Here is a 21,142-nt window from a genome sequence, read left to right as displayed (position 1 = left end):
GAGGGAAAGATTGATTCCAGTAAAGTGGATGAAGTTTTGGGAGCTATGGGCATGGACCTCACTGAAAAGGAGCTTAAAGACATAATGCAAAATCTGCCAGTTAATGGTGAGCATTTTGGATGCCACTGAACACTCCAGAAAAACTACTTTTGTAAGCCTATTTATAACAATCATTCAAAATGCTTGTTTGACATCAAGAAGGCATTGTGAAAAGCTTGGGGAAAAAAACTCAGGTCCAAAGAAAGAACGCATCCTGTCTGTCGCTGGTTTCACACGCACACTAGAGAAAGATTTCAAGATAACTTGACTTTTTCACTCAACCTTACCTTTTTTTCCCTACAGAGTAAGGGAGAATTGATAGGTATTGCTCAAATTACAATTGAGCTCTTTGGCCACATTTGCTAATGGGTGACATCAGTATTTATAAAAAGGGTACTTAGTATAGCTGTGGCTATCTGTAATGTTGTTGTTTTTTTTCTTTGTTAATGTGGCCAGAGTATCCCTGCACTACATGGCCGCCATCTCAGTGTCTGTCTGTGTCTCACCTTCACATGGGTCCTATGGGGAAAACTCTAAATCAGTAGCCGAGTGAAGTCACAGAAGTCACAGAGCCTCCCTTCCACCAAATGCTGTTACTGAAGCATCACAAGACCCTGCCCAGATTCAGTCTAAGCTTTTGGTGGGAGATGTATCAGTCACACTGTAATAAGATCGTGTGGGGCGGGAAATCTATGTCTCAGCCATCCTTGAAACATATGTTCTGCCACAGCTCCTTTTACTCAGCATACGTGTTTTAGATTCATCTCTGGTGTTGTCTGTGTCAGTGATTTGTTTTGGTGGGAGTTAAGACGGTGGAGCAGCATGGGGACCCTGAGCTTGCCTCATCCCTGAAGCGCAGCTAGATCAGCACCAAACCATGTCAAGCACCTAGGAAACTGAGCTGAGGATCAACACAACAATCTGCGTAACTTGAGCCACAGAACTCAGCAGGTACACAGTGTGGAGAGGTGGACTGGGGGAGAGAAAAGCCACGGAGGGTAGGGAGCTGTTTTTGCTGAGAGAGGACAGAGGAAAGAGAGAGGAAGAGAGCACGGTCCATCACGATCATGGAAGAACAACACTTCCCTGAAAGTAGCTGGAGAGAAAGAGAAAGAGAAAGAGAAACACTCTCAGGGGACTGAACAAGAAATCTGCCCCCCAAAATCTATGGATGGGAAGAAAGGAGAGGGTGTCAGTACCACCAGGATTCTATAAACAGTGGAGCACAGAGCCTGAAGTTCTGGAGGTCAGTGCCTGGTGGTGCTCTGGTGAGGAAGTAGGGCAAATCTCCAGGAGCAGGTAGTGGGGTTTGACGGGTCCTTGTGCCAATAGGGAGAAGCAGTTCTCCTACTTGGGGTGCATTTGGTAGAGGCCATATGGCTTCCCCATTGGCAAAAGTCCCCACAGACCCCAGAGAGCAGCCACATTTGCTGGTATTGGACGTCAGAGTGCAATGAAACCTGGAACCGGCTGTGTGTTGTGGTTTGCCATAATCCCTGACCCTCTGCCACTGCACGATCGCACAAATGTCTTCTGGGACAAGTCAGCACCTGGCCATTGCTCAGCAAGACTCTCCCCAGAGTTGGCACCGGTCCCAGCCTCAGGGGTCTCTCAAGTGTCTGGGGTTTTGAAACACAGCCCCATCTGAGATAAACTCTAGAGGGAGGTGCCACCTGGCAGGTGGACAGCTTGGACACAGACCGGGTAGGGACAGGGAGTCGAGGAAGGCCTGAGACAAAGGAGGGGTGCTTGATTGTGTCAGTGAAAGCACAAAGTTCCAATGCCAGAGACTAGGTGGCGAAGCCACCTCTCCCTTGCACGCACATGCTCACCACACTGATCCACCCCAGCAAGCTAAGCAGCGCCACCTAGTGGAGAACAGACTGTTACACCAAGCCCCACCCAACTGCGCTTCCAGGCACATCTCCTAGAAGACCAGCACAAGTCACTCCACCTGTTCAGTGTACGGACTAAAGAAGACTTCATAGTTCTAGTTCTAGGGGAAACTGGATATAACTTCATTCAGGTTTCATTCCACCTGATGGTTCATTTATTTCTTCATTTCCTTTCCTTCTGTTTTTGCTTAAATTGTTTTCTGTTTTTCCTCTTTCTTGGATACAGAAAGAGAAAATTTTATTCTTATCTTTTATACCTTATTCTTTATTTTTAAAACTACTTTCTTCCATTTCATTTTCTTTAATTTTATTCTATTATATAAATTTTCTTACCTTTTTTTCCCCCTTTCCTTCCCCTTTCTTGCCTCTATTCTATCAAGCTTCTTTTAAGAAGCAGACCAAAACACATATAGGATCTAGCTTCCTTCATTTGATATTTTGTCTTCCAGTTTTTAATTTTTATTTTTTATTTAATTAATTTTTCTTCCTCTAAAATGACAAAGTGAAGGAATTCACCCCAAAAGAAAGAACAAGAAAAATGACAGCCAAGGGCTTAATCAACACAGATATAAGCAAGATGTCTGATGCAGAATTTAGAACCATGATAATAAAAACACTAGCTGGTGTTGAAAAAGTAGAGAATCCCTTTCTGCAGAGATAAAAGAAGTAAAGTCTAGTCAGGACATAATTAAAAATGCTATAACTGAGATGCAATCTCAAATGGATGCCACAGCGGCAAAAATGGATGAAGCGGAGAAGCAAATAGCGATATAGAAGACAAAATTATGGAGAATAATGAAGCAGAAAAAAAAAGAGAGAAATATAGGCAAAAGAGCATGATACAAGACTTAGAGAACTCAGTGACTTATTAAAAAGGAATAACATCTGAATCATAGGAGTCCCAGAAGATGAAAAGAGGGGAAAGGGGCAGAAGGTTTATGTGAGCAAATTATAGCAGAAAACTTTCCTAATCTGGGGAAGGACACAGACATCAAGATCCAAGAAGCACAGAAAACTCCCATTAGATTCAACAAAAACGGACCATCAACAAAGCATGTCATAGTAAAATTCACAAAATACACAGACAAGGAAAGAATTGTGAAAGCAGCAAGGGGGAAAAAAGTCGTAGATCTATTAGGGAAGACAGATCAGATTCACAGCAGACCTATCCACAGAAAATTGGCAGGCAAGAAAGGAGTGGCAGGATATATTCAACATGCTGAATAGGAAAAATACACAGCAAAGAATTATTTATCCAGCAAGGCTGTCATTCAAAATAGAAGGAGAGAGAAAGGGTTTCCCAGACAAACATAACTAAAGGAGTTTGTGACCACTAAACCAGCCCTGCAAGAAATTTTAAGGGGGCTCTTTGGAGAAAAGATAAAACAAAAAAAGACCAAAAGCAACAAAGAATGGAAAGGACCAGAGATTATCACCAGAAACACCAATTCTACAGGTAACACGATGGCTCTAAATTCATATCTTTCAGTACTCACTCTAAATATCAATGGACTAAACACTCCGATCAAAAGACATAGGGTATCAGAATGGATAAGAAAAAAGATCCTTCTCTATGCTGTTTATAAGAGACTCATTTTAGACCTAAACACACTGACAGATTGAAAGTAAGGGAATGGAGAACCATCTATCATGCTAATGGTCATCAAAAGAAAGTTGGAGTAGACATACTTATATCAGACAAACTAGATTTTAAAGTAAACGCCGTAACAAGAGATGAAGAAGGTCATTATATCGTAATTAAGGAGTCTGTCCACCAAGAAGATCTAACAGTTGTAAATATTTGTGTCACCAACGTTTCCACCCAAATATGTAAATCAATCACAAACATAAATTCATTGATAATAATACCGTAATAGTAAGAGACTTCAACACCCCACTCACAACAATGGACATATCACGTCAGCAGAAAATCAACAAGGAACCAATGGCTTTGAATGACACACTGGACTGAATGGACTTAACAGATATATTCAGAACTCTTCATCCTAAAGCAGCAGAATACACATTCTTCTCGAGTGCACATGGATCATTCTCCAGAGTAGATCACATGCTGGGACACAAATCAGCCCTCAATGAGTACAGAAAGATCAAAGTCATACCTTGCATGATTGCACACCACAATGCTATGAAACTCAGAATCAACTAAAAGAAAAAGTTTGGAAAGACCATGAATACTTGGAGTTAAAGAACATCCTAACTAAAGAATGAATGGGTTAACCAGGAATTTAAAGAGGAAATTAAAAAGTACATGGAAGCCGATGAAAATGAAAACACGACAGTCTAAAACCTCTGGGATGGAGCAAAGGCAGTCACTGGAGGGAAATATATGGCAATCCAGGCCTTCCTAAAGAAGGAAGGAAGGTCTCAAATGCACAACCTAACGTTACACCTAAAAGAGCTGGGAAAAGAACAGCAAAAACAAACAAACAAAAACAAAAACAAAAAAATGAAAAAAAAAAACCCTAAACCAGCAGAAAAATGGAGATAATAAAGATTAGAGCAGAAATCAATGATATTGAAATACAAAAAACCAGAACAGATCAATGAAACCAGGAGGTGGTTCTTTAAAAGAATTAACAAAATGGATAAAACTCTAGCCAGACTGATCAAAAAGAAAAAGGAAAGGACCCAAATAAATTAAATCATGAATGAAAGAGAAGAGACCACAACCAACACTGCAGAAATACAAGCAATAATAAGAATATCATGAGCAATTACATGCCAACAATTTGGGCAATCTGGAAGAAATGGACAAATTCCTAGAAACAAATAAACTACCAAAACTGAAGCAGGAAGAAAAGGAAATTTGAACAGACCCATAACTGGTAAAGAAATTGAATCAGTAATCAAAAATCTCCCAAAAAACAGGAGTCCAGGGCTGGATGGCTTTCCAGGGGAATTCTACCAAACATTTAAAGAAGAGTTAACACCTATTCCTTTGAAGCCGTTCCAAAGGAAAAAAAAAAAATAATAATGGAAGGGAAACTTCCAAACTCATTCTACGAGGCCAGCATTACCTTGATTTCAAAACCAGGCAAAGCCCCCACTAAAAAAAGAACTACAGACCAATTTCCCTGATGAACATGGATGCAAAAATTCTCAACAAGATACTAGCCAACCAGATCCAACAATACATTAAAAGAGTTATTCATCACAATCAAGTGGGATTTATACCTGGGATACAGGACTGGTTCAATATCCACAAATCAATGTGATACATCACATTAATAAATGAAAGGATAAGGACCACATGATCCTCTCAATAGATGCAAAGAAAGCATTTGACAAAATACAGCATCCTTTCTTTTTTTTTTTTTTTTAATTTTTTTTTCAACGTTTATTTATTTTTGGGACAGAGAGAGACAGAGCATGAACGGGGGAGGGGCAGAGAGAGAGGGAGACACAGAATCGGAAACAGGCTCCAGGCTCCGAGCCATCAGCCCAGAGCCCGACGCGGGGCTCGAACTCCCGGACCGCGAGATCGTGACCTGGCTGAAGTCGGACGCTTAACCGACTGCGCCACCCAGGCGCCCCAACAAAATACAGCATCCTTTCTTGATAAAAAACCCTAAAGGAAGTAGGGATAGAAGGATCATACCTCAAGATCATAAAAGCCATATATGAGAGATCCACTGCCAATATCATCCTCAATGGAGAAAAACTGAGAGCTTTCCCCCTAAGGTCAGCAACACGACAGGGGTGTCCACTCTCACCACTGTTATTCAACATAGTATTGGAAGTCATAGCCTCAGCAATCAGAAAACATGAAGAAATAAAAGCATCCAAATCAGCAAGGAGGAAGTAAAACTTTCACTCTTCAAAGATGACATGATACTCTATGTGGAAAACCCAAAAGATTTCCCCCCAAAACTGCTAGAACTGACCCATGAATTCAGCAAAGTCGCAGGATATAACATCAATGCACAGAAATCACTTGCATTTCACTACACAATAATGAAGCAGCAGAAAGAGAAATCAAGAACTCGATCCCACTTACAGTTGCACCAAAAACCATAAAATACTGAAGAATAAACCTAACCGAGGATGTGAAAAATCTATACGCTGAAAACTATAGGAAGCTTATGAAAGAAATTGAAGAAAACACACACACAAAAGGAAAAATATCCATGCTCCTGGATTGGAAGAAAAAATATTGTTAAAATGTTGATACTACCCAAAGCAATGTACATATTCAGTGCAATCCCTATCAAAATAACACCAGCATGCTTCGCAGAGCTAGAACAAACAACCCTAAAATTTGTATGGAACCAGATAAGACCCCAAATAGCCAAAGCAATCCTGAAAAAGAAAACCAAAGCTGGAGGCATCACAAGTCCAGACTTCAAGCTGTATTACAAACATGTAATCATCAAGACAGTATGGTATTGGCACAAAAACAGACACATAGATCAATGGAACAGAATAGAGAACCAGAAATGGACCCACAAACATATGGCCAACTAATCTTTGACAAGGCAGGAAAGAATATCCAATGGAATAAAGACAATGTTTTTAGCAAATGGTGTTAGGAAACCTGGACAGCGACATTCAGAAGAAAAAACCTGGACCACTTTCTTATACCGCACACAAAAATAAACTCAAAATGGACGAAAGACAGGAAGCCATCAAAATCCTAGAGGAGAAAGTGGGAAAAAAAACCTCTTTGACCTCAGCTACAGCAACTTCTTACTTGACATGTCTCCAGAGGCAAGGGAAACAAAAGCAAAAATGAACTATTGGGACCTCATGAAGCACGGCAAGGAAAACAGTCAGCACAACTAAAAGGCAACTGACGGAATGGGAGAAGATATTTGCAAACGACATATCAGATAAAGAGTTAGTATCCAAAATCTACAAAGAACTTATCAAACTCAACACCCAAAAAATAAATAATCCAGTGAAAAAACAGACAAAAGACATGAATAGACATTTTTCCAAAGAAGACATCCAGATGGCTAACAGGCTTAAAAAGATACTCAGCGTCACTCATAATCAGGGAAATACAAATCAAAACCACTATGAGATACTACCTCACACCTGTCAGAATGGCTAAAATTAACAACTCAGGCAATGACAGATGTTGGTGAGCATGTGGAGAAAGAGGAACCCTTTTGCACTGCTGGTGGGAGTGCCACCATTTCCAGAATGGTGCAGGCATTCTGGAAAACAGTATGGAGTTTCCTCAAAAAAAAAAGAAAAATGGAACTACCCTACAGCTGAGCAACTGCACTACTAGGTATTTATCCAAAGGATACAGGAATGCTTTTCGAAGGGGCACATACACCCCAGTGTTTATAGCAGTGCTATCAACAATAGTCAAAGTATGGAAAGAGCCCAAACATCCATCGACACGTAAATGAATAAAGAAGATGTAGTACGTGTGTGTGTGTGTGTGTGTGTGTGTGTGTGTGTGTGTGTGTGTAATGGAGTGTTACTCAGTGATCAAAAAAGAATGAAATCTTGCCATTGCCATTTGCAATAACGTGGATGGAACTAGAGTGTATTATGCTAAGTGAAATTAGAGAAAGACAAATATCATATGACTTCTCTCATATGTGGAATTTAAGATAGAAAACAGATGAACACAAGAGAAGGGAAGCAAAAATAATATAAAAACAAGGAGGGGGACAAACCATAAGAGACTCTTAAATACAGAGAACAAACTGAGAGTTGGTGGAGGAGTTGTGGGTGGGGGGATGGGCTAATTGGGCCAGGGACATTAAGGCAGACACTTGTTGAGATGAGCACTAGGTGTTATATGTAGGGGATGAATCCCTGGAATCTACTCCTGAAATTATTATTGCACTATACATTGACTAACTTGGATGTAAATTTTTAAAAAATTAATAAATTTTAAAAACGAAAACAAATACGATTAAATACTTAACCAGAAAAAAAGAAAATTGAATCAGACCATAATCCATATTCAAATTCTAAATAAATGTTGATAAAATAGTAATCTTTGTTTATAGGTTTATGACTGTTATAATATTATTCATAAACTATACCTTTTGATGTCCCCCTTTATATCTGTTTAATGATTTGACTCTAAGTTATACTTTGATATTAATAACTGATGGTACTGGTTTCTTTTTGCTTGTATATATGCCTCATATATCTTTGCCCTTTCCTCTGTTTTCAATCTTCTTATCATTTGGTTGAAATATATTTTGCGAAATCATCATATAGCTGGGTTTTTAAGGAACCCATCTGACAATTGTTCCTTTTTTATTTTTTTTATTTAAAAAAATTTTTTTTTAAGTTTATTCATTCTTGAGAGAGAGAGAGACAGACAGAGCACAAGCATGGGAGGGGCTGAGAGAAAGGGAGACACAGAATCCGAAGCTGGCTTCAGGCTCTGAGCTGTCAGCACAGAGCCTGATGCGGGTCTCGAATTCACGAACTGCAAGATCATGACCTCAGCCGAAGTCAGACACTTAACCAAGCCACCCAGGTGCCCCTATCATTCCCTTTTTTTTTTAATTTTTTTGTAATGTTTATTTATTTTTGACAGAGAGAGAGAGAGAGAGATGGAGCATGAGCGGGGGAGGGGCAGAGAGAGAGGGAGACACAGAATCTGAAACAGGCTCCAGGCTCTGAGCGGTCAGCACAGAGCCCCACGAGGGGCTCCAACTCACAGACCAGGAGATCATGACCTGAGCCAAAGTCGGACGCTCAACCGACTGAGCCACCCAGGCGCCCCTATCGTTCCTTTTTTAATGAGAAATTTCAGTTTGTTCCGATTTGGTGTAATACTGGATATATTTAATTTTACTTATTTAATCTTATGTTTATTATTTATTTTCTGTTTTTTTTTCTTTTTTCTTAGGCTTATTATCACTGGTTTGTTCAAGTTGTCATTCATTATGTTTGTTTTCTTCCTAATTAATTCTGAAGTTTCAGAGGAGGGTCACATTTCATCAAGTCTTACATTTCTTTTCCTCCCATTCACTGTCATACTTACATATAATAACTATTACTGGCAATAAAATACTACTTTATTCTCCATCAAGATAGCCTTTCCGATCAAATATTTCATTTCACTTTTATCCCTTCCCTCTCACCCCCCACACAATCACAATACAGGCAAACTTTTAGAAGACTCTTATTCCTCCTACCATTTCCCCCACTCCCCACCATGAGACCTTGGGAATGTCTTTTACTTCCCCAACCATACAGTTTTAACTCCCACAAACAAACAACTCATAACATTTCTCTTAGGGGTGTCTGGGTGGCTCATTCAGTTAAGCATCCAACTTTTGATTTCTCCTCAGGTCATGATCTCACAGTTGTGAGATTGAGCCCTGCATTGGGCTCTGCACTGAGCACAGAGCCTTCTTAAGATTCTCTCCCTCTCCCTCTGCCCCTTCTCTGCTTGCTGTGTGTGTGTGTGTGTTTCTCTCTCTCTCAATAATAAAAAAAAACTATCTTAAATAATTTCCTTTCTATTTCAAGATTCTTTATTTAACACTTAATATTACATATTCCATAAAAGATTACTTTCAAGCTTCTAGAAAAGAAGGAAGCGTCTGTTTTGACATCTCTGTATTTCTACCACCTCAGGAGCATATATGTTTCTGCCCACCTATCTTCTTCCTTCGTGCTCTTTTAGGAGTCAGAGGAATTGGAATGCCCTCATGCTGGCCTCTACTGATCTTCACCAGGGTCTTCAGGATTCTAAATGCCAAGCTTTTCCCCAGATCTATTACTTTCTAGTTCTCTTCGTGCACTCTGACACCTCTCTGGTGCTTCCCTAGTTGAGAGGGGAAAGAATCCCATGCCCATTCTTCTTCCAGGACACAACCAGAGCTGAAGGTTTGACATAGCCCTGGCAGCCTAGAGAGACCAGCAGCATTTGAATTTCAAAGGCAGACAACTTTGAGGTGGTAGTTAAAGGGATATGAGCCATGTTCCAGTCTCCATGTTCACAGAAGCCCTTCCAAAATTTTTATTAAAGTAAATACAAAAGAGTAAGAATAACATTATAAATAAAGGAAAATGATCAACTTCAGTTTAAAAAAATTCCCTTGTCACCCAGATGTTTTAAATCTTACTAGTAGATTCCTCCTCTGCTGAGAGGAACGTGGAATATTTTAATGGAACAGAATTCCCTCCCAATTAGACGGCCTATGGCAGAGAGCCCTTTCATCTTGGGTCAGAATTTTCCCAGTAATAAGCCAGATGGGCAAAGGAAAGGATGAACAGAAAACCACAGTGACCCATGTACAAAGCCAGGCCAAAAATTGTAATCCTCTCCAAGGATCCCATCTCTTTTTCATGACAGACTTGATTACTTGTAATGACCCAGGTAAACCAGCACACATTTTCCATTTTGCCCTGACCTGTAGTTGGTATTGACGCAGAAGTTATTAGTGGCTAAGAATACTTTAAGAGACAAAGAATAAGGTCCAAAAATTCTCACCACAGAATTAGCAACATTATTGGTAACTGATACACTTTTCTGGTTATTCTTTGAGTATTTTGTAGGCACTCAAAAACAAGTTTGTTGAATTCATGAATAACTACATGTTACACCGTGTTTCCTATAACACTAGGTTATAGCTAGATTTTCTCATCAACATGGAGTATTATTTTACTGTGGGGAAAAAAGCACTTTTCAGAAACTAAATGACGGGAATTAGCCACCTTTCTTCCCTGAGCATAATATATTGGAAATATTGGAGTATTACTTGTTTCAGGAAATAATTGTGCTTATTATCATTCAAGCTGACATCTTTCTTCTTCTGCCTTCTTTTTTTTTTAATGTTTGTTTATTTTTGAGAGAGAGATGGAGAGACAGAGCATGAGGCAGGGAGGGACAGAGAGAGAGGGAACCACAGAATCCGAAGCAGGCTCCAGGCTCTGAGCTGTCAGCACAGAGCCTGATGCAGGACTCGAACTCATGAACCGTGAGATCATGACCTGTGCCAAAGTCAGCTGCTCAACCAACTGAGCCATCCAGGTGCCCCTCTTCGTCTACCTTCTTATGAAGGGTGTAGCAAAGGTTAAGTTTTAGTGTGTGTGCGCTTGTGTGTGATGTGCACGTGCGTGTGTGTGTGTGTGTGTAACCAGTTTTTATATTTTTTATATTGAGGTATAACTGACATATAACATTACATTCAGGCATAATGGTTCAATATTTGTATATATTGCAAAATGATTACCATACTAAGTCTAGTTAACATCCATCATAATATATAGTTACAAATATTTTTTGTTTTGATGAGAACTTTTAAGATCTCTCAGGGTGCCTGGGTGGCTCAGGCGATTGAGCATCCGACTCTGGATTTCAGCTCAGGTCACAATCCCAGGATATTGGGATTGAGCCCCGTATCAGGCTCCATACTGAGCTTGGAGCCTGCTTGGGATTCTCTCTCTCTCTCTCTCTCTCTCTCTCTCTCTGCCCTTCTCCCCTGCATGCTCTCTCTTTGTCTCTCTCTCTCTCAAAGGAAAAAAACGTTAAAAAAATTAAGATCTACTCTCTTAACAACTTTCAAATATTAATATTTCAGTATTAAGTATAGTCATCATACTGTGTATTACAACCCCATGACTTATTTTGTAACTAAAAGTGTGTACCTGCAAAGGTTAAATTTTCTAAAGCAAATAAATACTGCTAAGTTTTTCTGCTCTATGCAACACATTTTCTTGGTCTCATTGTCATGTTTCTATCCCATTTATTCCTTGCCTTACAGTTAAAGGCAAGGTTGATCTGGAAAAGCTGATGAATGAAGTGAAATCTTTTTCGGGTGAGTAAGACATTACTTAAACATTTTTAATTAAATTCTAACCCTATGTTATATTTTGCATAGTGTTTTCCCAATATTATATCATAAATTTATTAATGTTGATATTTTACATATTTTCATGAAGTATTTCCATTCAACTTTACTTTTCCCTTTGACTTTGAATTATCTAGCATTTGGCTACAAAAGAAAATGGTGATATTTAAGTAATAATGATATTTTTTTGTAGTTTCTGCCAGTATTATATTGATCCTAACCAGTGTTTAAATCAGAGGTTTAACAAACAGGCCACCCATGAATGGAATCCAGTCTGCAGTCAAGTTTTGTAAGATAAGGCAACACTGGCCCTACATTTCCTCACCACAATAACTGATGTATTTTCTCTTGGGACAAGGCATGTGCTAGTTTCACTCATTCCTTCTTTGTCTAGGCTCCTATAAGCTTTTGAGTTAATGACTACTGGCTTGAGTAGCCAAATATAGGTAGGCACAGAATATAGGAAGATGAATAAGTTTAGAAAATATTCTGCTTTAAATAATAATCACATGATTCAACATTAAAAAGAGAAAAACAGATTAAATATCCTAAATTACTAGCCAATTATATAACCTGATTTTCTTCTATGGTGTCTTGCCATTAGTCTTCGGAGGCCACTCTGTCTTTATGAAGAATCAAGGAATAAGTTTTGCCTCATTATTCTTAAACACTATTAGAATATATGAGAATATGAAAGTGACGATGGTATTCTTATAAGTCAGCCTTTTCATTATTTTGGATCATTCTAATGTCCTAAAATTTCCATGTGTCAACAATCCGTTTTTCTTTCAAAGGAGACAAAGTTGATGCCAATAGACTTGAAAGTGTTCTCGAAAACTTGGGGATTAAGCTCACACCTAATGAACATTTGAACTTGCTGAAGACACTGCCACTTGATGGTGAGTCTTAGGGGTGCTATTTGGGTGTTTTAGAAAGACTAGTTTTGTAGAAGTATATGAAAAATTACAAAATAAACTAAAAATGCTTGAAAACTGTTAAAAAGCTAATGCAAATACACAGAAAAATCTCACCACTTGGATTTTGATTTAAAAATCATCTGTCTAAAAATAAAAAATAAAATAAAATAAATGAACAAATAAAAAAAATAAAAATCATCTGTCTAAGCCTTTTCAGTTATAAGTTGCTATCAAAGGAAAAATTCATTACTCAGCCCTCAGGTTACTGATCAGCTGGATTTGTAAAAAAAAAAAAAAAGCATTTAAAAAAAAAGAAAAAAGAGAGAGAGGAAGGTGTCCAGTTTTCCCAGCACCAACTAATAATGTAGTTGTGTGTTTCTGCAGCATCGAATATATAGTTTATCAATAAGTGGGTAATATGGTACATTGAGAAAAGGCCATAGTTCTTAACTACACCAAAAAATTTCATAAAAAATGCTTTTAATCCTCTAACCCAAAGATAATCATTATTAATATTTTCATACATTTCCTTCTAGTGCACAGTAGATACTAGATTGATAGATAATATTTATGTGTTATTAATTTATTTATAACTGTTATGTCTTCACAATGGTAACGTGTGTATTTATCATAGAAATCTTGATAGTGTAGATAAGTGAAAATAAAACCTCTCTATTCCCAACTCAAAGTGATAGCTACTGTGAAAAATGAGATGTATATTTTACAGTTTTCCATCTTTGAATAGATGTCCTTTTTTTATTTGACAGCCTTGTGGATAAATCTTTGTAAGCATTCTGAAATCTTTTGAGATGAAATTCCTTTAAGTAGACTTACAGAATGGAAGATATTTTGTCTTCTCACTTGCCTTCCAGAATATTTATAATTTGAACTCCCACAAACAGTATTTGAGGATGTTATTGTCCCTACATTCTCAATACAGAACAACAACAGCAAAAAAGAGTATCTCAATGATTATGATTTCCAATTTACTCCTTTACCCCTGAGAGCAAACATTTTGGTATATCTATTTATCTGTTTGTAATTTGAAATGTTCCTTACCCAAAGATTTCTAAACTCGTTCTTTCTGACTCTGTTTTCAAAATACCCATTTTTTGTAGCTGATGGAGAAGTGTATAAGAAAAGGTTGATGAAGGGCATAAAGTCTCTCAAACGTGAGTAAGAAGCACTGTGAAAAGACGGAATCTGAAACCTTTAGTTGTATTGTTAAAATAGGAATCATCCTTTCCTATATAATTGTGTCTTTATTTATGTTTCTTTAGTAGATCTGCATTTTATCAGGTAAACCAAGTAGTTTCCTGCACTAATACTTGACAGAAAGTGTTAAACTGTCTGGGATCTTCCTACCTTAGCCCCAGAGAAACAAAATAAAGTACGAAGCAAAAGGTGAAGAATGAATGCTGTCAGATAAAGATTTCAATCAAAAGTAAAGGCAAATAATTTGAAAGCGCAGGCAACAAAAATACCTCTTGTTTTATAGAATATTATGTCAGTCACCTCTAGCTCTGGCTTTTAGAATCCTAACATAAAAGTGAAAGGAAGTTTATTGTCCTATTAACTGAACAAAACTGGATTTTTGGTGTTTGCCTTGAAAATCTTAACAATAATGCTAAGAAATATGTGAAATGTTCCTTATGATAATAAAACATATGCTTGATAAAGAGGAAAAATAACACAGTAGAGTGAATGCACGGTCCCAGTTTTAGAAAGATTGTTTTACTATATTCCTTTCCTGCTCCTTACTTAGGAGGCAGTGTTGATGTCAATAAGCTGGACACTCTTTTAGAAAACATGGGAATCAGCATCACAGAAGGAGAATTCATGGATCTGATAGAAAGATTGCCAGATGATGGTGAGCACTGACATTCCCCCTGTACTTTTTAAGAGATACTTATTGTTTTCATCTTTATTGAGATGCAGTCAACATATAACATTGTGTAAGTTTAAGGTGTAAACCTGTTGATTTTATATACTTGTATATTGCAAAATGTTTATGCCATAACTAACACCCCTGTTGCATCACATAATCACCTTTCTTTTTTATGGTGAAAACATTTACGATCTACTCTCTTAGGAACTTTCAAGTATGTAAGACAGTGTTATTAACTATAATCACCATTCTGTATTATAGTCTCAGAATTTACTCACATTAGAAATGGGAGTTCGTACCTTTAACCTAACATCTCCCCATTTCCCCACCTCCTCCCTCAGCCCCTCATAACCACAATTTTACTGTTTCTGTGAGTTCAGTTTTTTTTAGATTCCACATACAAGTGATATCATATAGTATTGGTCTTTCTCTGTCCAACTTATTTCACTTAGCACAATGCCTTCAAAGTTTTTCCATGTCACAAATGGCAAGATTTCCTTTTTTCTCATGGCTGAATAATTTTCTATTGTATATAATATACCACATCTTTCTTTAATCATCTGTTGACAGAGACATATCTTGGTTATTGTGATTAATGTTTCAATGAACATGGGAGTGCAGATATCTTTTTGAAATCCTCTTTCAAAGTGGGATTTTGAATCATATGCTGTGGGATTGCTGGATTATATGGTAACTCTATTTTTCATTACTTGAGGAACCTCTGTACTGTTTTCCACAGTGGTTGCACCAATTTATATTCCCACCAACGGTGAACAAGGGTTTCCCTTTCTCCACATCTCCATCAACATTTGTTATCTCTTATCTTTTTGATGATAGCCATTCTAACAAGTGTGAGGTGATATCTCATTATGGTTTTGATTTGCATTTCCCTGATGATTAGTCATTTTGAGCACCTTTTCATGGACCTATTGGCCATTTGTGTGTGTTCTTTAAAAAGATGGCCATTCAGTTTCTTTGCCCATTTTTTCCCTGGATTTTTGGGGGTTTTGCTACTGAATGTACAAGTTCCTTATATAGTTTGAATATTAACCCCTTACCAGAAATGCAGTTTGAAAATATTTTCTCTCATTCTGTAAGTTGCCTATTCATTTCGTTGATTGTTTCTTTTTCTGGGCCGAAGCCTTTTGGTGTGATGTAGTCCCACTTAGTAATTTTTTCTTTTCTTTTTCTTTCTCTTTCTTTCTTTCTTTCTTTCTTTTTTTTTTTTGCTTGTGCTTTTTGTGTCCTATCTAAAAAAATAATTGCCAAGACTCATGTCAAGGAGCTTTCTTCCCTATGTTTTCTTCTGGAAGTTTTACAGTTTTCAGGTCCTACATTTAAGTCTTTAATCCATTTCAAGTTCATTTTTGTGAGTGGTATAAGATTATGGCACAGTTTCATTCTTTTGCGTGTGGTTCTCCAGTTTTCCCAATACCATCATATCAGAGACTATCCTTTCCCTATTGGGTATTCTTGGCTGCCTTGTTGACAGTTGACTGTATATGTGAAGTTTTATTTCCAAGCTCTCAATTCTGTTCTCTTGGCCCATGTATCTATTTTTATGCTGTACCATACTGCTTGATGAGCCTTGTAATAATAGTTTGAAATCAAGAAGGGTAATGCCTCCAGCCTAGTTCTTCTTTCTCAGTATTGCTTTGGCTGTTCAGGGTCCTTTGTGGTTCCATATAAATTAAGGATTTTTTTGTATGTCTATGAAAAAAATACCATTGAAATTTTTATAGGAATTGGATTGAATCTATAAATGACTTTTGGTAGTATAGACATTTTAACAATATTAATTTTTCTGACCCACGAATATGAGATATATTTCCATTTGCTTGTGTCTTCTTCGATTTCTTTCATCCATGTTTTGTAGTTTTCATTATATAGATCTTCCACCTCCTTATTTAAATTTATTCCAAAGGGGCGCCTGGGTGACTCAGTCAGTTAAGTGTCGAACTCCCAATCTCAGTTCAGGTCTTGATCTCCGGGATGTGAGTTCAGACCCCACATTGGGCTCCGCACTGGTTGTGAAGCCTATTTGTAGATAGATAGATAGATAGATAGATAGATAGATAGATAGATAGACAGACAGATACATACATACATACACACATTTATTCCCAAATACCGTGTTTTTTTTATGCTATTGTGAGTGGTATTGTTTTCTTTATATCTTTTTCAGATATTTCATTGTTAGTGTATAGAAATGCAACTGATTTCGTTATGCTGATTTTGTATCCTGCAACTTTACTAAATTCATTGATTAGTTCTACCAGTTTTTTGGTGGAGTCTTCAGGACTTCCTATATATAAGACGATATAATCTGCAAACAAAGACAATTATGCTTCTTCCTTTCCTATTTGGATGCTTTTTCTTCCCCTAGACTGATTGCTCTAGAATAGACTTCCAGTATTGTGTTGAGTAGAGGTGGTGAGGATGTGTACCCTTGTCTTGTTCACAAGGCTCATTTTCTTATAGGCTTTTCTTTCTCACTTCAAACCAGTGGGTTGAGTTGTTTTTTTTTTTTTTCAACGTTTTTTTTTTTTGTTTTTTTTTTTTATTTTTGGGACAGAGAGAGACAGAGCATGAACGGGGGAGGGGCAGAGAGAGAGGGAGACACAGAATCGGAAACAGGCTCCAGGCTCCGAGCCATCAGCCCAGAGCCTGACGCGGGGCTCGAACTCACGGACCGCGAGATCGTGACCTGGCTGAAGTCGGACGCTTAACCGACTGCGCCACCCAGGCGCCCCAGGTTGAGTTTTTTTTTAATAAAATGGAATAAAATAGTAAAGCTAGATATTGTTTCATGAGTCTTCATGATCACATGTGTGTGTGCGCACGTGCTCAGAGTTCTTAGTATGGTTTACAGGAAAAATTTTTGAAAATCACTGGCTTAAATGATAGTAATATAACAGTTCTATTTTCAGGCTCTTTCCACACTGTTCCTGTATGATTCCACTTCACCATATGTATTTAAGATTTCAAGCCTTTTGTCTCAAACCTATACTTATTTCATCCATTTCAGTTTAGGACAGTGAGGTCTTTTTATGTACCATGGCAGGGGCAAGATCTGATAATATAAAAATTTAGTTAAAGTAAGGAATAATAAAATTTATATATATATATATATATATATATATATATATATATATATACGTATACATATATATATATACATATACATACCTTAAATTTATATATATTTATACATGTACACATATACATATATCCATATATATATACACATATGTATATATATATATATACAAACATACCTTAAATGTTTTGTTTCCATGAAAAAATTGAGCCAATGCCATTTTAATTTAATGTAGCCATGCTCTCTTTTTTTTTTTTTCAACGTTTATTTATTTTTTGGGACAGAGAGAGACAGAGCATGAACGGGGGAGGGGCAGAGAGAGAGAGGGAGACACAGAATCGGAAACATGCTCCAGGCTCTGAGCCATCAGCCCAGAGCCCGACGCGGGGCTCGAACTCACGGACCGCGAGATCGTGACCTGGCTGAAGTCGGACGCTTAACCGACTGCGCCACCCAGGCGCCCCTATAGCCATGCTCTCTTGCACAAATATACCCATTTATCATCTACACTCCCATTTTCTGTTTCTCTCTTTTCCTAAGTTTTTTTAAAATTTATTTTGAGAGAAAGCATGCATGTGTGTGCATGAGCTGGGGAGGGACAGAGAGAGAGGGAGAAGAAGAGGGAGGGAGGGAGGGAGAGAGAGAGAGAAAGAGAGAGAGAGAGAGAGAGAGAGAGAGAGAACCCCAAGCAGGCTCCACACTGTCAGCACAGAGCCTGTTGTGGGGTTCAACCTCATGAACTGTGAAATCATAATCTGAGCTGAAACCAAGAATTGGATGCTTAACTAGCTAAGCCATCCAGGCACCCCCATTTTCAGTTTCTCTTAAATGGAGCAAAGTGCTTTTTTAAACGTTGAGCAGAATTTTCCATCAGAATCCATCTAGATCTCAATTCTTTCCCCAATTTTTTTTATAGTTCTTTATCCACACCAAATTCAACACAACTATTTTTTAGCAATTTGCCTTTACATAAACTCTCTAAAACTTTCAAATTTGTTTTTATGGTAATAACTCCCTTTTCCGTTTATAGTTCCTCAGTTTATATAATGATTAAGTTATCAATTTAATAATAAGTACAACTCTTTATAAAAAGAAGCCTGGAAACAAGTTCAACAACTCAACCCATAAGAACACAAATGTGCTGGCTTACTAAAAGTGTAGCTTACTAGATATAAAAGTTTAGCATACCATCAGCATCAGTATGAATGATGAATATAGTTCAGGCCATCAGGTTGATTAAACGGAGATCAATTAAGAGATCTCCTATATGAACAAATCCGTATTGAGACATAGATTTCCCAGTGGAAATCCAAATTCAACATATGAAAAGTAAACTATTTTCCCTGTTAAATTCATTCCTAGTTATTTTCTTATTTCTCTGCTGCTGTCATCTACCCACAATTGCCCATGAAATAAGCCACAAACTATCTTTGACTTATGTTCCCTCATTTTCCCTCCTAAATATATCCCAAAGACATATTCTCTGACTTTGCTACCCTACTGATGAATCTTCATCATCCTTCACTTACTGCTACAGAAGGCTCCCGATTGGTGTAACAGCCACTGGTCACACTGCCTTAAATTCATTCCGTACACACTAGCCTGAATGACTAACCAGAGTGAAAAGCTGACTTTGTCATTCCTCCGATTAAAACCTTTCAATGGGGGTGCCTGGGTGGCTCAGTCAGTTAAGCGTCTGGCTCAGGTCATGATCTCACAGTTCCTGAGTTCAAGCCCTGTGTCAGGCCTTGCACTGTTAGCGTGGAGTCTGCTTGGGATAGTCTCTCTCTCTGCCCCTGGCCTGCTTGCTCTCTCTCTCTCTCTCTCTCTCTCTCTCTCTCTCTCTCTCTCAAAACTAAATAAATAATAAACATTAAGAAATCTTTTAATTAAAAAAAATACTTTCAGTGAACCCCTCTTACCTTATATGCATTGAGTCTTGCAATATTCCAGACACAGTGCTAAGCGTTTTTATGATAAATTAATTTATTCATTCATGTAATAATGTCTATTGAACACCTAACACCTAGCAGTCTCTATTTTAGCCTTAGGAATACAGCCATAAACAAAACAAATTAATGTAAATTTTGTGGAGCCAAGATTTTTATCTTTTTTTTCCCCACTACTCTGTTCCCAAATCCAGGCAATCTGATGTCAATGTCTAAACTGTTGGTTCCAACCAATCTCTTTCAAATCATCTTTCCACTCCCTACATGACATTTTCCCCTCAAGCAGAATTTAAAAGCTTTAGTTTTACCACACACTCTGCTCTTCATTGATCCTTTTCCTGAAATTTTTTGTCTTTCTCCAATGATAGAAAGCAACATAATACCACAAACAATGGTTTTAAATGTATACCAGTCATGTGTTATCAGCCATTCGTAAAGAAACATGGAGCTCGAAACAGAACGAATCCAAAAGACTGAAGAGAACACTTTACCTAAGATAAACTGTATGATTCAAACAATCTTAGTGTCCCTTGCAGATAATGGAGCTATCTATCAAAATCCAAGAATTATAAATTTAAAAAAGGACAAGATATAGTGAATGGCTTTCATCTAGGCTCTACTCTAGTTCATAATCTAAGTGTTTTATGCTTTATTTTTTTTTGAGTTTGGATTTTTCAGTGTCTAAATTTTGTCTTGACTTACAGATAAAGGGAAGGTCAAACTAGATACATTGATTGAAGAATTGAGTTCTGTTTTAGGTAAGTGAAAAGTTACTTAATTCTTTACACGGTTCAAATGATATTTTCTACCATCCCTTTATTTGTTAATTTCACTATTTTAACCTTTCATTGATTAAATATTTCTACCTGCTTTGATAACCTATTTATTTTTGATAATCTGTGCTTTTGCAACAGAGGTACTAGGTCTTTACCTATGAGAAGAAATTTCAAAATTTAGGTTATAACTGAGATACTACATAATTATGTAGACATAATTATTTGAATAGGTCATCAACAACATAATTTTCTGCACAGTGATATTAGCCTTATATTATTATATGTAGTATTTTCCTCCAACATTATGAAGATGTGCCTTTTATTATAAATAAGGAACAATATATATTTTTAAGTCTGGTATTCACTCCGCATAATACAGCAAGTGACCTTAGGTCTTTGTTTTTCATCTGGCAATAGAATGTGGTACTGTCCAAATACATTTTGTTCTGTCTTTCACAATTGGTATTCTTTTGATAATGTTCTATTATAGCAACAGACTTTTCTTAATAATGTGAGAATGTTTTTATTCCTAATTCCACCGTTTGATCCTCACTCAACCAAAGCCCCAGGAGAGATTATCAGGAACTGTCCAGACCTTCACTATTGTTGATTTTCTTTGAGATGAGCGGACATCTGAATGTCAGGATAGTTTCATCCTGGTTTTGCCTCTGAATCATTTGTTTAATTATTTGTTCATACAGCAGCTACATAGAAGCATTTAAGACTCTGAAAAGCAGAACTCCAACAGCTGTGAGACAAACAAAACTAGCTGAAG

At 37.4% G+C, this 21,142-nt stretch overlaps 1 protein-coding gene and 1 pseudogene across 5 annotated transcripts in view; both read left to right on the top strand.

Moving 5' to 3' along the window:
- Positions 1-21,142, top strand: part of LOC124522185 (leucine-rich repeat-containing protein 37A2-like) — a 334,305-nt pseudogene that overhangs the window by 265,484 nt on the left and 47,679 nt on the right.
- Positions 1-21,142, top strand: part of LOC124522178 (tRNA modification GTPase MnmE-like) — a 77,419-nt gene that overhangs the window by 21,070 nt on the left and 35,207 nt on the right. For all 5 annotated transcript variants that reach the window (XM_047093478.1, XM_047093480.1, XM_047093479.1 and 2 more), the window contains 5 exons: positions 11,651-11,704; positions 12,532-12,636; positions 13,773-13,826; positions 14,420-14,524; positions 20,296-20,349. In XM_047093478.1, coding sequence (XP_046949434.1) covers positions 11,651-11,704; positions 12,532-12,636; positions 13,773-13,826; positions 14,420-14,524; positions 20,296-20,349 — 372 coding nt within the window. The remainder of the gene's footprint in view (positions 1-11,650; positions 11,705-12,531; positions 12,637-13,772; positions 13,827-14,419; positions 14,525-20,295; positions 20,350-21,142) is intronic.

Source organism: Lynx rufus, unplaced genomic scaffold, assembly GCF_022079265.1.
Source record: "Lynx rufus isolate CCGP_SWC_20201006 ecotype Redwood Valley unplaced genomic scaffold, mLynRuf1.p SCAF_34, whole genome shotgun sequence".
Lineage (NCBI taxonomy): Eukaryota > Metazoa > Chordata > Mammalia > Carnivora > Felidae > Lynx > Lynx rufus.
Note: the sequence above shows the minus strand (reverse complement) of the source record. Positions and strands in the feature narration are given on the sequence as shown.